General features: G+C 43.8%; 1 protein-coding gene across 1 annotated transcript; it reads right to left on the bottom strand.

Moving 5' to 3' along the window:
• Positions 1 to 978: 978 nt before the first annotated feature.
• Positions 979 to 15203, bottom strand: MAB21L3 (mab-21 like 3; the record flags this gene model as incomplete). Its single annotated transcript, XM_084304121.1, has 7 exons — positions 979 to 1212; positions 3474 to 3668; positions 4447 to 4628; positions 7353 to 7644; positions 9854 to 9925; positions 11993 to 12133; positions 15156 to 15203. 7 exons carry the CDS (start codon positions 15201 to 15203, stop codon positions 979 to 981), a joined length of 1164 nt encoding a protein of 387 aa, XP_084160247.1.
• Between the last annotated feature and the right edge of the window lie 1042 nt (positions 15204 to 16245).

Raw genomic sequence — 16245 nt, 5'->3', positions numbered from 1 at the left:
TAATCACATTAAAACCAACATTCTTTATTCTAGAACTCTGTTCTTTTGAAATACTAAAACTGATTTTCTTTTTAAACAAATATAATATTAAAAGCATGGAGGGTTTTGGAGCTAAGAGCTTTTGAAAAATATTCTTCTGTACACCACCCAAAAAGATATGAGTGCTAAAAGCTAGGGAAAAGCCTACTCCTCCTCCAGCCTGTTGGATGGAGCTGGGGGTATGAGTGAAATCTGCTCTGGCAGAGCCCCCTGGTTTTATGGCACTAACAGAACTGGCAAACATGAAGAAAATATATTTGAAGTATGAGAGGAAAAATGGAGGTGGAGGAGAAAAAAATGAGGAGGCAGTAAAAACCAACATTCCTCCTCTTGCTTCCCTTGAGCTATTCAAGGCTACTAGCATGGTTATCTTTGTGCTGGAGCAGGATCCCATTTAACTGTTGATGGAGGCATCGCAGATTGTCTCAGAGGAAGCTTCCAACTTCAGTACACCTCAGAAATCATGCTCCTCATGCTCTTCTGCAGAGCTGGCCTGTGAGGCTGGCAGGGAATTAAGCACAGTGTCCTTGTGAGAACGAGGGAGGCAGCCACCATCCATGTGCTAGGTTACACAGCGGGGAGGCTGCAGGGCGAGACGTCTTCGCAACGCCTTTCTGCTTGCGTGCCACAAGACTGGAGGCAGAGAACAAGGCTGTTGCCTGCTCTGACTGACACGGAGCTGGGTTTCACGGGCTGTGGCTTCCAGGAAGGCTGTCACTGCTGAAAGTGAACTAGATCGGCTGGGCATCAAGCGATACCTCCATCAGTTTTCACCGCCCACCGCTGCCAGCTTGACACGTCTCTTTCACGCTGCATGTGCCAACTGTCTTAGAAAGCCAGCTGCAACATCTACTGGAAGGACACACAAAGAACAACCACCAGCGGGAAGAAGAGGTGGGGGAACAGCTCAAAGTTGGGGCGAGGAGGCCTCCCCCTGCCTCAGTCCAGGCAGAAGACAGGGTTCTCTAAGAAGACTGCGAGCTTGCTGGCCACCACGTCCAGGTCACTGGTGTTAGCGTATTTGAGCAGATTGGTGTTCTTGACGAAGTAATGCTTGAGGAAGTGCTGGCTTACGCACTTGTGCAGCTTCTGCACCAGTCTCAGGAAGGCTTCGTGGAAGCAGCGCCAATCCTTGGTGCGTGGGTACTTTTCACACGTCCAGAATAGCACTGTCTGCAAGAAGCAGATGGGAGAGGAGAGGTGTTAGAGGTTCTGTCGAGGGCTCACAGAGCTTACTAAGGCAATTTTAGTGCTGGTAAATGGCTGGCAGCCTTGGAAATCAGAGAGGCTCGCACTGCAGTCTTCCTGTGCTAACGTTTCTTTGACAGAGGGATCACAACCAACAACCCAAGGCAAAGCCCTCTCAGCTCCCCATGGCTATCCCGTTTCCTTTGCCTTTGTAAACCTCATGGGACATCCTGATGATCCTGCACTGAGAGCTGAGGGAAGGGGGATTCACAAAGGCCAGCCAGGTTTCTCAGGATCCTCAGAAAGTTAACAGGGAGAGAAAGCTTCCTCATGGGATCAGGCAGAGCAGCTCTGTGATGTTCCTGGTAAGGATCTTTCCCCCTGAGGAGCCCCTCTCCATTAAGTGCTGCAGGAGCCCAAGGAAACTGGTCTTGCTAAGACAACCTCGCCATCCTCCAGCATGGGTCACTGTAGAAATTCCAGGTGTTTTAGGTGTTAAAATACCCTATTATACAAGTGTAGAAGACAGTAGGTGCAAGGAGGGAGAGAATACTAATCAGGTTAGCATAATTGCTAGATTCAGTCATACTTGTGCTGCAGATGCACGCAGATCTGCCTTCCAAGTGGACCGGGATTCCAAGCAATTATTGCAGCTGGAGGGCATGCTTTCTGGTCAAATACAGCCTGTTTTTTGTTGTTGTTGTTGTCATCTCTCTCTTCTCCTCTCTCTTTCTTTCCCTTCCCTTCATTTTCTGATGCGCAGCACAGCATGTGCTATGTTCTATTCCCCCAAGTTTATTTCATGTGGTATTACATTTAGGAAATCAATAGTTAAAATAACGAAATGCACGAGATTATTGCTATTGTGGGATTAGTTTTATGCTGCCTGTGCTGCATTTTCACAGACTTTCCTGTGACTGAGAAGAATGTTCTGGAGGTGCTTATACTTACTGAACCAAAAAAGCCTTACCGACCATCTCAGTCAACCTGACAAACCAGTTCTAAAAGCACAAAGTCACCCTTCTTGGGAGCCAGAATTCCACTAAATTCTGTAGTGTCCTCTTAATCCCAATTTTCTTCTGCAGATTCAGTGTCCCAAACAGACCCACAGATACAGTGAGACACAGCTGAACTACAGACTTCAATTTCTTTATTTCTTCAGAGGTAGAATTTCATCAAAATAAGCCATCATCTTCTAGGTTGCCTGCTTTTTCCCCCTCCAGTTGGCCTTGCAGTCGCTGTAGTGCTGAGGAATTTCTTCCCAGACAGCTTTTCAAATGTGAGCAGTTTTTTATTCACAGCCACAATAACCGCAAAGACTTCTTTTTAATGTTGCCAGGGAACAAAAGACACAGTGAGGAACTCAAGCTGTAGCTCAGTGAAAGCTACCCCTCGGAGGTTTGCAGAGCACTTACCTTTCATCAACACTAACACCACTTCAGCAAGATCCATGGGCAGCTGTTACAATGAAGTTTCTGGAGGCAAGGAAAATAGTGCTGCTTTTCCAGTTAGGTTACAAGCAGGTGATCTATCCCCAGCATTTACTGAATGGGCCTGAGCTGCCAACTGTCTAAAAAGGCACAGAGGTGGCTTTCATACTGCAAGTAGGTCTTTCAGAAGGTGAACATCATTCCTAGGAGGGTAAGCACAACGAATGTGCTTACTTGGTCCTCTGAGGCTTTCTGTCCCGTCTTCACAAGTGCTGTTTGTCAAGCGAAGCCATCTTAAATCCTGTAGCATGTCTAGGGAGGACGCTACCACCTTTTTACACCTTTCTTCCCTTCTCACCCCAGGTAAAACAATACCAGAACTGGCACTTAGCCCCTCATTTATGAAATGATGAATTTTGTTTGGTGCACATCCAGAAAGACAAATGCACAAGTTTTCCTGCAGACAGATAGGCAGATATGGATGGCTGGGTAGTCAAGAGGTAGGAGGTAACTACACAAAAACAATAACGCAAAGACTATGTGAAGGCAAGACAGAGCAAGTGCCTCAACTCCAGCATTAATTGCATCTCTGCAATCACGATGCTCCTATAGGATTTAGTTTCTTTTTGAAATACGGAACATGTGCTCATTAAACTTCTTACCACTGAAAAGCAATGAAGTGGTATGGCAATTTTAACAACTACCTTCGAAATTACATAGCAGATGCTACAGAGATTTAAGTTGTGACATTTTGACATTACTGAATAGAAGCCAGACTGTTTCTGAGACCGTAACTTATATCACAGCAATGCCTACCTGAAGGTGATAAGCAGTGATGATAGGCTTATTTCCAGCACACCAGACATCTTCCTTCATCTGCCGCATGACCCTGAAGCACTTCATGCGACAACCACCATCTTCATCGAGGCCTTCCATGAGCATATGCTCAGCACGGGAGAAGCACAGCTGCCAGTGATAATTGGAGCGGGCCAAAAGGTCAAAACCAAGTGACTGTGGACAAAAGGAGAAGTGTGACACCAGATCTGAGGCAAACTTCTCTGAGCAATGCAATGTTACAAAGAGGATGTGTGACATCTCTCCAAGTGGGGCACTGTGTTCTAAACAGGGTTAACAGAGATGGCAAACATGGGTAATTCTCCCATCATAATTCCCAACTGAATGAGCATGCAATTTGTTTTTCTCCCCATGTGGTGACATCAGTTACTCCCAGGAGATCCAGCTTTAGAGCCACCAGGTGCAGTACAAGCAGTGCTACTAAGGCCAAGGCACAGATCCACAGGCACTGTACCATGAAGCAGCAGGTCATGCACGAGAGGGGACCAGGACTGGAAAGCAGAACTGGACTTGTGGGAACATGGCAGCTGGGGCTGAGCTGGAGTGCCAGAATCCAGCCAAGAGCTTTATAGGGATAGACGGAATTAGGCTGGCAAGAAAACTGTGAGAAAGTGTCCTATTTGCAGAAGGGTTACATGAGGCAGAGCAGAACAAGAAAGTTGCATTGAGCTACCTGGCCAGAGGTGTGTGCAAGAGACTCATGCAACAGACAGTTAACTCAGTTTTCCTTTCACAGAATTCACCACCATTAGGGGAAAAAATTCCCAATAAAATCTGACAGAATAATTTGAAATATTGCTTCTCTAGGGAGTACACCTTTCAACCATGCTGTTGCCTGCCATCACTCTGCAGTCCTTCATTTGGGAAACCATTATTAGATGTCCACAAGGTAAATTTCTGCACAGACTTTATAGTTCGTTTTTACACTGCTCACCTTGATGCACTGCACTTTTTCCTGGGAAGGCCAACGCTTAAGGCAGCGAGGCCACCGGGCTTTCTCGGGCCAGCAAGTCGGGATCTCCACGGTAGGGACCAGCTCCACCTCCACCTGGGATTCTGACGTCTCCACAGCTACCCGGACCACTGAGCTGAAGCTCTCCAGCACCGTCACTTTGCCTGTGAAGGAACAACAAGAGAAGATAATAAAGGTAAAAAGATCATTTTCCAGCAAGGGGCTGTCTAGTGCCCATGTCCAAAATGGGCCTTGCAGTACCATTGATCTTAACAACTCTCTTTGATAACATGAGGAGAAGACACACACACAAAATTTATCTCAATCTGCCCTGGGGAATGAGAACAGGAAGAAAATGAACTAGATTCTTAATTTACCTTCAATTACCACACTTTTGTTTTCCCCTGTGGTCCTCTTAGGTCCTAGGATCACCTTTAAAATAGCAGCTGGTGCTTGGTGCAACCGAACTAACATTTCTAATGGTGCAGTACGCTTCTGATTAGAGAGGACCAGACAAACATTTCATATTTAAAGTCCTTAATCCTTCAGAGGACCTGTGATCAGACCAAATGACTTACCCTCGCTGGTCATTCAGAATGTTTTGTGGGGTATGCACAATTTTTTATATATATATATAAAATATATATAGTGCCAGAATACATTACCTTTTGTGCATCACTGTCATACAAAAAGGGTTAACTGCCTGTCTCACTGGGAACGACACTTTCCATGGAAGAGAGAAGAAAGGAATGAAAGTTGCAACTAATGTGCTTAGTGAGGTGTTTCCTGTTGGTCCTGCTGTGTTCATGGAAAAAGTTTCTGTCCCATCTTTCCCTGTCACTTTGGATGGATCACTGCTCCTTCAGCTTTGTCATCTGAGCCAATTGTGTGATCATGCTCTAACCCACTAAAGTAAAAGACAGAGCAGAATACCATACGCGGTTTAAGTAGTAGTGTGTTAATCCACCTCGTTTTGATTGACGTGGGCTAGGGAGCAATTCCACCAGGAACCCACACAACAGACTTGAGGGACAGTGAAGAACATTTGGGATGGCAACTTTTGCTTTCACTGAGGAAATATCTGCCTACTCCCAATGGCAATTTAGCATCTCCTCCAGAACGCACAGTGGAATCCATCCCCACCAGAACTTCATAACCCTCAGTAAAATCTGTGTTATTTCCATGCTGAGCCAAGCCTGGCACCAAAACAGGAACTACACTGCTACCAAGCTCTCAGCAGGGATCCCCAGCAGCTGAAAAGCATTAGAGCCATAGCTGTGTCAGCACATAAGTAAATTCACAGCGTTTCCAAAAGTATCATGACTGTGCTATCTATCTTTCCACCAATGGCAAGTGAGGCACCAGAAATACTCAGTTTCTGCTAGTGCTCAAAGAATTAAAAAGCAAGGAAGCAACGAAATGTGGAAACTCTTATGTAACTTTGGATAAGCCATGGAATGAAGGGAGTAATTACTCCTCCTGACTCCATCTCACTTCATCTCCTCTGTCTCCATCTCCTCCCAGAGGAGAATTCCTTACAAAAAAGGAATCAGCATCATCACCCCAGACTTCACTCTCCAGGTCCCTTTGAAGTGCTTCTCCTGGCTCAACAACTTGATGAACTGCTTCTAGACACGATGCCAGGTTTTCACCTCAACACAGTGACTTCCACATAAGTAAAGCTTCAGATAAAAGCCCTTTTCACCTGACCTTTTCTGTGAGCCTCAATGGTAAAATTTTATCCACATCATCCTTTTCCCTTCTATCATAAGAAACATTTCCTAGAAGAATGCAAGAATTTAGCTGAGCTTGACTTTAACATGTTTTCTCCTGCAAGTAAAATTCAGAGTACAATCAGAGGAGGTGAAATGTGTCTTATTTCTTTGGAATACAGAAGACCCATATCAGGCTGCTGATGAATAAAGTCATCCTGGAAACATGCTGTGAGAAAAGGCACCATAGTCTGAACTTGACTATGTCACAGTGTCTTAACGTGAAAAGATGAACACGGACTATTTGGCTTGGACAAAGCCATGTGTTCATTAGCCGAAGTCTGTAACATGCCTCTAGGATGCTAAGAATTAAATACGAGGATCACTGTTCAGGCAGCATTTTGCTGCAGATGTCACAGCTATGAAAGCATGTTGCATGCACCACTGATTGCATTATGTCATATATAAATAGCCACAGGAAATACACAGGCACTTTGGAATTGCTCACAGAAGGATCAGCACCACTACTGAAAGCAAACTTCCATGATAGCTGCTGAACGCTTCTGGATTAGCCTGGGCACTGAGGAAATGACAGTACTTGTCCAACAGACGTTGCTTGAAGTTGAAGTCCTAATGAGTCCCTACAACCCCATGCTGGAAATGTACAGGTATCTAACCTTTCCCTAGAGCATTATCTGCCCTACACATATCTTCAAGCACTTTTCCCTCCTCTAACTTATGCACTTTCCCTGTGTCCAATTTTCCTACAGTATTTTTCTTGCTAGTTGAGATATATTGCAGATGCTGCAGCAGAATAAAAAGACCTTTTCCTAGACAAATTCCTAAATGCTCTGAAAATCTGGGTTGTATCTTGGCTGAACGGTGAAGGTGATGCTGCTCTAGAACTAACTTACTCAGATTCCTAAGAAAGGAGCACCATTTGTGGTATGAAGAGTCTAAGGACTACTTAATTCTGTCTTCAGCGCAGGTTTACATTTACATCATTTCAATAGGCTAGAGGCTCCCTGTTTCTTGAAGTTTTTTTTTGTGTGTTTTTTTTTTTTTTTAACTTCTGATCATGTGAATGTCCCAAACACTTGGGTGTGTGTGGTATTTCCCCTCCACTAGCTGCGGAAGACAGACAGTTCCCCTTATAGATGTCCCCACTAAACTCACTGGAGAGGTTACAGGAGATAATCGACTTCTCCACCAGCTCCCGGAAGACAACAAGGACTTTGGCTGGAACCAGATCGCCTTCGATGTTCACGTCCGTCTCATGCCACTGCTGAAGGCTTTTTGAGAACTGCTCCACCTCTAGCCATTGATGCAGCTCCTCGGGGTCTCGCACGGAGGAGAGGAGCTTGGCTCCGTGCACGGTGTAATAACGCCAGTGCCGCACTTGGCACTCCCTGTACCCCGTCAGGCCGCGCAGAGGGACTGTGATGAGGAATTGGCTGGGTGCTAAGACCTAGGAGAGTTCAGAGAGATTAAGAGAGGAGGCAAGGGCAGATTCACGGGCCTGAAATGAACAAAAGAGGGTTTACGAAATAGCAGGTAAAACTGGGGGCTTTGTAGGGAAGGAAAACCACGATGTGATAGGGACAAGTGGAAATAGCCAGGACCTGTTCCATGCCTGTCTGAGGTTTACCTTGCAGGTACACAGAATAAGAGGAAATTGTCCTATGAAAGGAGTCTGATGTGACAGCCACAGCCCACAGAAGACAAGAGCACACTCTGGCTGATTTGCCACCACACCTACCATAGTTACCCCCATTCCTTGTCATTTCTAGTCTGCAATTGTATGAAAAGTAAAAACTAGCAGCTTCCAAGGAGCAGGAGAGCAGCAGAAAGCTTGTTCTGAGATCCAGCCTTGGGAAACAAAATAGTGCAAGTTATTCCCTCAGAATCATTACCAGAAATAAGCCCAGAGTTCAACAATAGTAACAACTACGGCATAAGGCATATATTTTTGATCTCTTTCAAACTCCACCTAAAGACATTAGTAAAATAAGACCGTGGCCCTTTCATTTTTACAAGTCTTTTACTCTGCCTGATGGGAAGAGCTGTGCTGCCTTGAGAGAGGGAGAGAGATAGCAGGCAAGTGGCATGCCTGCACCTACACAGGCAGAGGCACTCTCAGAAATAAACCCAGATTTTGGCCAGAACTATATGAAACTGCATCTCCTGCTGAGCAGAAGCCAGAAACAGTGCAAGCATGGAAACAGTAATGACTGGATAACACATCCACAAGCAGGCTTGTTTGCAAGATGATTGATTGGCCTTGCTTCGAAGATCATTTTCCAATCAAACCAGTGCTCAACCAGTATTTGTGGAGAGCGAACAAGGCGACAGACAAACACCACGAAACCTCAGGCTGGTTCAGGACACAGCCAGACATCGTCCAACACTAGTTTGGAAGCATATGGCGAGCTTGGCTCCAGTTGCCAGGAGAGTGGGTGTCCAAGCTCATTCAGACTTTTATGGTGTTGACTCAGAAGCAATTCAACTTCACTCACTACTAAGCCCACCTTACATTGGCATTAATAAGGTGAAATGTGTGAGCAGGATGTGAGGTGACAGCTGTTGCTGGAAAGTGGTTACCTCGAGGTGAATTCAGCACCCTTGTCATTCTCCAGCAGTAAGAGTCTGGTAGTATTCCTGGTAACTGAGCCTATTTAAAATGTTACTGCAGAGCTCTAACAAGCTCTGGACAGGCTTTCTTGGCCTCCTACCCACACCTTCTGCTGATGGGCCCAGGACCCCTATTTTAGCTCAGCCTCAGGCTGTGCTCTTTCCTGTACCAAATCTGACTTCTTTTCTCTCACACAGGTGGCAATCACCCCACATAAAATCAGAAGGGCACTAGCATTATAGGCATGCCACAGGTTGGGAAATACCAGCTTGGCTGAAAGCACAAGGAGAAAGGCCTTAGGGCACGATGCTGATTTGGGTACCACACAAGAGGAAGCTCTGCTCCACCAGGCTGAAACATCACTTTGAGAACTGCGCTTGGACTAAATTCAGCCACCTGCAGCAAAGGCCAACTATATCACCATCCTTACTGAGGAACAACAAAAAATAAACCAGCACCATTGTAGAAAACTGGTATTCAATGGCCACCCAATAGGTTTTAAAGGGAAGAGCTGTAGCTGTTATGTAATTGCCTGCAAATACCAGTCACGAGGCTCCTCCACCTGCGGCTTGCCAGGAAATAGCAGAAATCACAAGGCAGGAGATGGTGCTGCAAGGTTGGGTGGTTGTGCAGCAGGTGTCCTCCTGGCCTAAACAAATACCAGTCCACACCCGTGCTCTGCCACATAATGGTCTTGAATGGCATATGCAGACCAAAGGCTTCAAACAAGTCATGGGTGATGGAACAAGAGCCTCTGGGACAGTTCTGGGACATGTAACCTACAGCCAATCCTGTTGTATTAAAAACCTGCCTGCAGCATGTCGAGCAAATTAAATGCAGCCTAAATTTTGCACTCCTGGCCAGGATATCCCAGAGGTCGGAGCATTAGGTTTGAAAAAAAATAATGTATGCTTTGAGCAAAAAAGAAAACCTCTTGCAAAGAAGCCGAGATAATCACAGGAGGATGGGTTAGGAGGGTGAGGATGTCTGAAGAAGAACGTGGGTGAGGAAGAAGCAGGCACCAGGTGTCAGGAGGGCTTTGTACCTGGATGGATGGGTGGAATGGGCGCTTCCCGCGAAGCATAGCTGACCACTTGGCCAGTAAAGCCGGCTGATCCTGAGAGAAGCAGAGAGGAAGAGAAGAAGTACACAGAACAGAGAGAAAGCATGTGCCACGTTGTTCATTCACAGAGCAAAGCCGCAAGCATCCTTCAAGCCTGTTTTGTTAAAGGGAAATCCCCCCCACACACCAGGATTACAGGATTGAACACTTGGCTGTGCAGCTGGGCAGTGCTGTACTAGGAATTACTCTGGACACCAACCTGCTCCTTACGCCTTACTGAAGCCTCTACAGCTTCTGCATCAGCCCTGTATAGAAAACAGCTGCAAAAAAAAAATGGTGGGCCAGAGCTAAAACACTTGAAAGCTTCTAAAATGAAATATTTAATTTTGTTTGTCTGAGCTTTATTTCAAGTTCTCTTCTTAAAGATTTTGACGTTTTGCCCCTGGGGTGCAGAAAAACACTGAACATCTATAACCTTTCTTACAAGTCCCTACCCAGCCCAGGATATTTAAAAGGAGTCTTGTTGTTTCTCAACAAATATAGACCCTAAACCAAGTTAAACTAATTCCTTTTAACCAGAAGCTAGAAGTTCTGAAAAGTCACCATAAATTTACTTGACAGAAAAAAAGATGGTGCAAAATTAAACACAGAACAGTTAATATACTGGCTTTCCCTTGACACGAGTCTCCTCTAGGGTGAGTTATCTTGGCAACAATATTAAAGATTCTATTTTTTGGAAGCAGAACAGCCCAAGCCAAAAATATTTTCTTGTTAACCCATTCTTTGTTGCCTCACAACTACAGCACAAAGTTAGCCAGCCCTCCAAGTAGGACTGCCACAGATCTATAGTGCTGGGTTCCGTTAAGTAACAGATCTGCCACTTTTTAAGAAAATATATTTAAATGATTTCTTTTAGGCAGACATTGTCCAGACCAGTCTACAATAAAATCAAGTTACTGCTCAGAATAGATTGCCCTGTGTTTGTTTGTTTGTTTGTTTTTCCTATTTTCCAGCACAGCCATTTTATCTTGACCCTAGTGTTGTTAGACATCATTATCCAAGCAGGTTTGTTTCAATATGCAAGGTGGATTGCAGGCTATGGCACTAAGAAACACATAGATCAGGACACGGCACTGTTTTGTGTCACTGTAGTCATTCTTACTGGCAAGCCCACGTGCCCTGGGACACATGCTATTACAGAAAAAATCTAAATATGAATGTTTGTCCCCAGTAGCCACATTTCAGACTGGATAACACTATTCTGCCTCCATGTCCATGCTCTTCCAGCAGCTTCACAACACAGAATTCTTCCCTTTCAATCCTATACAGCAGCAAAAGTTCCCTCATGCTTTCACATGATATGCTTTGGTCCGCAAGTGGCTACATTTTAGTGTAAGGGTTGACATAGACAGAATATGAAAATGATCATTTTCATCTGTGCTTTGATTATTTCTTATAACCTTACAGTAGTTATTCTTGTAGTCACATGAAATAACCAGTCTTCTCTTGTCACAGCTGGGACAGGACATTATTATTTTGGGATCTGAAGGTTTAAAACAGGGAGGTGGTTCACTTCTCCCACTAATAAGCATATTTCTCCTCAGTGGAAAGGAAGTTCCAGTCCATGACCAATAAAATATATATATACTTATATTTATTTCTGAATAAACTTCCTGTTCAAGCAGAAGAAAGGTTTTTCATTTATTTTTTTTTTAGTGTGTTGACAGGTTTTCCAGCTGAGAAAAATATGAGTCATAGCTCATGAAAGCATGAGCAGTTTTGCCTCTTAATGTTAGAAAGAAAAAAAATTCTCTCTCAAAGAGTTTTGGTTCCTGCTTGCAGATGACAGCTCTGGCAATAGAGGCTCTTTGTAAAATAAGCAGCTGTGTAAAAATGATCTGCCTCATTTACCCAGCCCTTTTTGATGCTCCTCTAGTTGTAAGATAGCCACGAGTAAGTCAGTATGATCCAGTCAGTCACTCGAATTCCCACAGTGAAGTGTCAACATATTGTCTGTGGTGTTCGGGGTGAGGTGCCTGTCCCTACAGACAATTAAACAAGGAAAATCACTTACTGATTGCCTACTAGCTGCAGAGTCTATACTACATCTCTTGTTCATACCTTAATATTCTCATTGTGAATGCCAGAGTTGGAGATAGCCTGGAATCGTGTGGCCTTGTAGCTGATTTCTGTGGTCAGTTGCTGGATGATTTTCTGCACCTCCTCCACTGTTTTGGAAACCAGATAATGTCGTGGTTCCACCTGTCAGTTCCAAGAAAGACACTTCATATTACGGATAACTGCAGTCTTTGTCTCCCGTGGAAAACAGACAATTGCATTGGAGCACCCTGAAGTATACGTGCCTATGCTTCTCTGGAAATAAAAACTTACTGCTCCCTGTAGTTACAACTAACTTACCGTGAGACAGGGCTCTTGCCAGTGAACGCTGAAGGGACAATATTCCAGACTGCTGATTATTTGTTGATACTCCCATGTGAATACCAATGGATGGAAGGGAAGGAGTTCATTACATGGATAAATTTGCTAGCAACTAGCTACAGTCTCGTTCTTTATCTATTTTTGATCCAGGACACCCAGCTATTCCCCTTCACATACTAGCTACTCTCAGAGCCAGAGTAAGTTTACTTTCAAGAGCTGACTTAAGGAATTACAGATACCCTCTGCATTAGTCAGATCGCAGCTGTATGTGGCAGCATTTACATGCCTACACAGCACATTGAAAATATCCATACTGTCTTCACATCTAAGTACAGATGAGAGTCCATTCTTAGATGATGACAAGGACTCTTTCCAAAACTGGTTCCATTGACCGGTAGGTGCTTGTGTGACTTGACGGATAGTCCTTCAATTCAAGCAGTAGCAGTGTAATTATTCATTAAAAAGTATTTCAGCGGGAGGTCTGAGATGAAAATGGACCACTTTTTTTTCTTGTTAGAAAGAAATATACTGAAAAAAATTAGTTCATGTTCATTTTTACTTCTTCATTTCATTTACAGCACATCTCCATCTGTAGCAATAATTATTTTCTCTGCTATGTGCTTGCTTGTCCAGAATTCCTTAGTTCTTATAGCATACCAATAGTCTTGAATTGCTAACAAAATATCTAATGGTTCCTTCAACAAGCAAATGGTATGAGTGGTAGAGAAAGTTGTCCACATCTATGAGCCTGCAGACAGAAAAACCAGGGTCTGTTTAAAGTATACAATCACTGTTGGTCAGCTCAAGCTGAGGTCCAGGACAGCCCCCTCTACTCTTTGTTCATGCCATGTTATCTCTGCGTGGCACCTGCTAGACACACTTCTTTCTATCTCTGGTATCCTGGGAGAATCAATACAACCCAACCTGGCCTCATTTAATTGCTCCTTCATCACCTACTGGCTAGACTAAGCAGTTGGCACAGAAACTTTAGGAGAGTACATACTCTCAAAAAACTTAAGGGAGGTACCACTAAATGCCTCCTTCTGCATGTAGCTCTTCATCGTTGAAGCAAGGATTAAAGAACAAATGACAGAGGACGGATGGTGCTAACCACTGATAATCCCAATTACCTCCCTAATCTGCTACTGGATAATACATAAACTTCCTACAGAACGGGAGCCATAAAAATCAGAAGATGGAGCATGAGTGAGGGAATGCAGCTTCTGAAAGGGCCGAGGCATTTATCTAAGGTGTCGTTAGCACCAGAAGGAACATGTTGGGAAAAGAGACATGTCTTCACTGGACAGCCACTTTTGCAGCCTATTGGCATTTCCATCACCAGGTCTTCACCTTGAAAATTTGCCAGAACAACAAAGTTTTATTAAGGTTTTATTGTGGAGGAAAGAAACAGAACTGGGATTGACTGGGGACTGCAAATAATTTGTTGTTGTTGTTGTTTTATTTACCCCAGTCACCTCGGCTAGATATGCATTTGAGTATTTCCTCTGCTGGATGAGTGGGATAAGGAAGAAATCTTTGGAATCACAGAGATGCATTGCATCAGGTGGTTGACCTGTTTTGAAAAACAGCACCATTTTGCAGGCTGAACTGCAGCTACATGAAGGTTGAACAGCCTTACTTGGACAGAAGATTTGGGATCAGGCAGAAACTGGTAAGCTGTCTGAGCTGGAAGACTGCTAGAAAACAGATTTTCAGTAAAAGATGACATATGCAGTTAGGACCACCCTCACTACACTCTGCCTCTCTTCCCTGTACTTATGGCAGTCATATGAGCATCTTCCTCTGCATGGCTCCTCTGTAGCACTGCTTTATAAATCTTTAGAGAAGTGTTCACTATTATAGATCACTGAACAGATTCTGATGGAATGATTTTCCAGTGCAAAACACTGAATGGTTGAAAATGAAAGTTTTCATTTCACAGAAATACACATACTTGTCACCGAAACATTTCCATAGAGAAAACAAACCTTTCCCACCAGCTCCTTCATGGTTTTAGAGCATTTCATTCTTTTTAGAAAAGATAGCCTTATAGTTTTTCATTGGTAAATGTTTTTTCCACTTAAGTATCTTGCATTTTGTAGGAGTAAACAGGCAATCAAACAGAAATTAGCTAAGCACTGTCATGAAACACATCAGATTTAACAAAATAAAACATTATGGCTCATTTAGAGTTACTTTTATTGGAATGTACAGTTTTGTTGATGATTTTTATTGTGTTTTACTTCTTTTCATAATGGAAAAACAAACACCACCAACAGAAAAAAACAACAGAGTGCTGGAATACCTTATAAAATGTGGTGTGCTGCCTGTGCTAATGAGACATGCTATTTAGTCATAGTGAGCAGGGAAGTATCCCTAGCTGAGGTGACAGACTGTCAGGAGAATTCTAACTGTATCCATCTCTCTCCGATTCCTGCATGCATCTTTCTAAGACACAGCCCTTGTTATTGTGGTTTTGCTCTTGTTTCTGTCAAGCCGAGTCCAAAGGGACAAGAAAAGAGGTAAAGACCTCTCCTTAGATTAAATGCTGGCAATTACAGCCAGACTCACATACGGAATTACAAAATTGGGAGCAAGAATTCAAGACTTCGAAAGGTAAAGAGGAGAACCTTGGAAAACAAGGGTACCAGCTGAGATCCCTGATAACACTCCGCATAGAAACCTAGACATCTCATTAGAAATACAGTTCTCACGAAACTTCACCCAGTCTTGTCTCAAAAAAAAAAATGAAGACAGAAGGCAAGCAACTAACTGTCAAATTTGGCACCCTTCAGAATCAACACCTAGTGTGGGAGACAGAAAATCTGGACAGATAAAGCCTTACCTTGCTCTGGATGTAGATTTCTACATCTTCATCTGTGAATGGTTTCATGGCAAGATGGTCTTCGCTGCTCTCTAAAGTGTGAATTCACAATTCACTCGTTTGCCTGCATCTGGAAGTAGAGGGACACTCGGAGCAAGCTGCTCAGAGCCTTCTTGCCCCGTGAAGCTCAGATCACCTAGTTCTTCTACAGATGAAAGAAGAGGAGAGAGAAGCATAAAAGCATGCCTGTTTTTCTGGTCTGAGTTACAACGGTGATACCCAGCTGCTTAGGAAAATCAGCTCAATTCCTATTTTCTAAACTCAATTGTTACTATTCTTATTATCTTACTATGACTACTCTTAAATGGTCTGTCTTGCATGCAGGCATACACAGAAATGTCCCAGTTACTGCTTTGTCTCAGGACAAGTCTAGAATTGCCTTTCAGGTTGCACTGCAGATTCAGTAGGCTTGGACACAGTATTATTATTCTGTACCACAAGCACTTCCCTATTTCTCTAACCCTTCACTGAACCACTTGTTAAACAGTGCTATTCCTTGTTGACTTCAATCCACCCACTTTCTATCTGAAACTTTTACACTGAATTTTTACACTCAGATCATTCATTGGGGTTGCAGCCTGCAGCCTCTGCTCCCCTCTCCTTATATCTCCTCTCTCTCTCCGGCTGTATTGACAGTAAATACCCTGCTGCTTGTCCCCTCCTGTAGCTTGCTTTGCCTTCTTTACAGTAAACAGACAGAAAGCTGTCTCTCTCTTTCTGCCAACAGCTCAGCTAACAACCCCATATGGATAATTCAGAGAGAAAAAGAATTGATCGGGACTTATTGATCCAATGAGGGTTGGTGGCTTTTAGAAAAAAGGGTACAGCGGCACTTGGAAAGGAGCGGCTGAGTATACTGATGGGATCCGACGCTGCCGAGCGTCCCTTATTAAGGAATGCATACTCCACTTTCCAGTAAAGTCATTATTTGCCCCAGAAATTGAACTTTGACATTCCTTGACTGACTTATTACCTCTACAGCAGCTAGTAAAAAGCAGCACATGGGTAGGCACTGGGTGCTACCTCAGAGTAGGCTCTGTCATTGCTGGTT

The sequence above is a fragment of the Netta rufina genome (genome assembly GCF_964035555.1).
Source record: "Netta rufina genome assembly, chromosome: 1".
NCBI lineage: Eukaryota > Metazoa > Chordata > Aves > Anseriformes > Anatidae > Netta > Netta rufina.
Note: the sequence above shows the minus strand (reverse complement) of the source record. Positions and strands in the feature narration are given on the sequence as shown.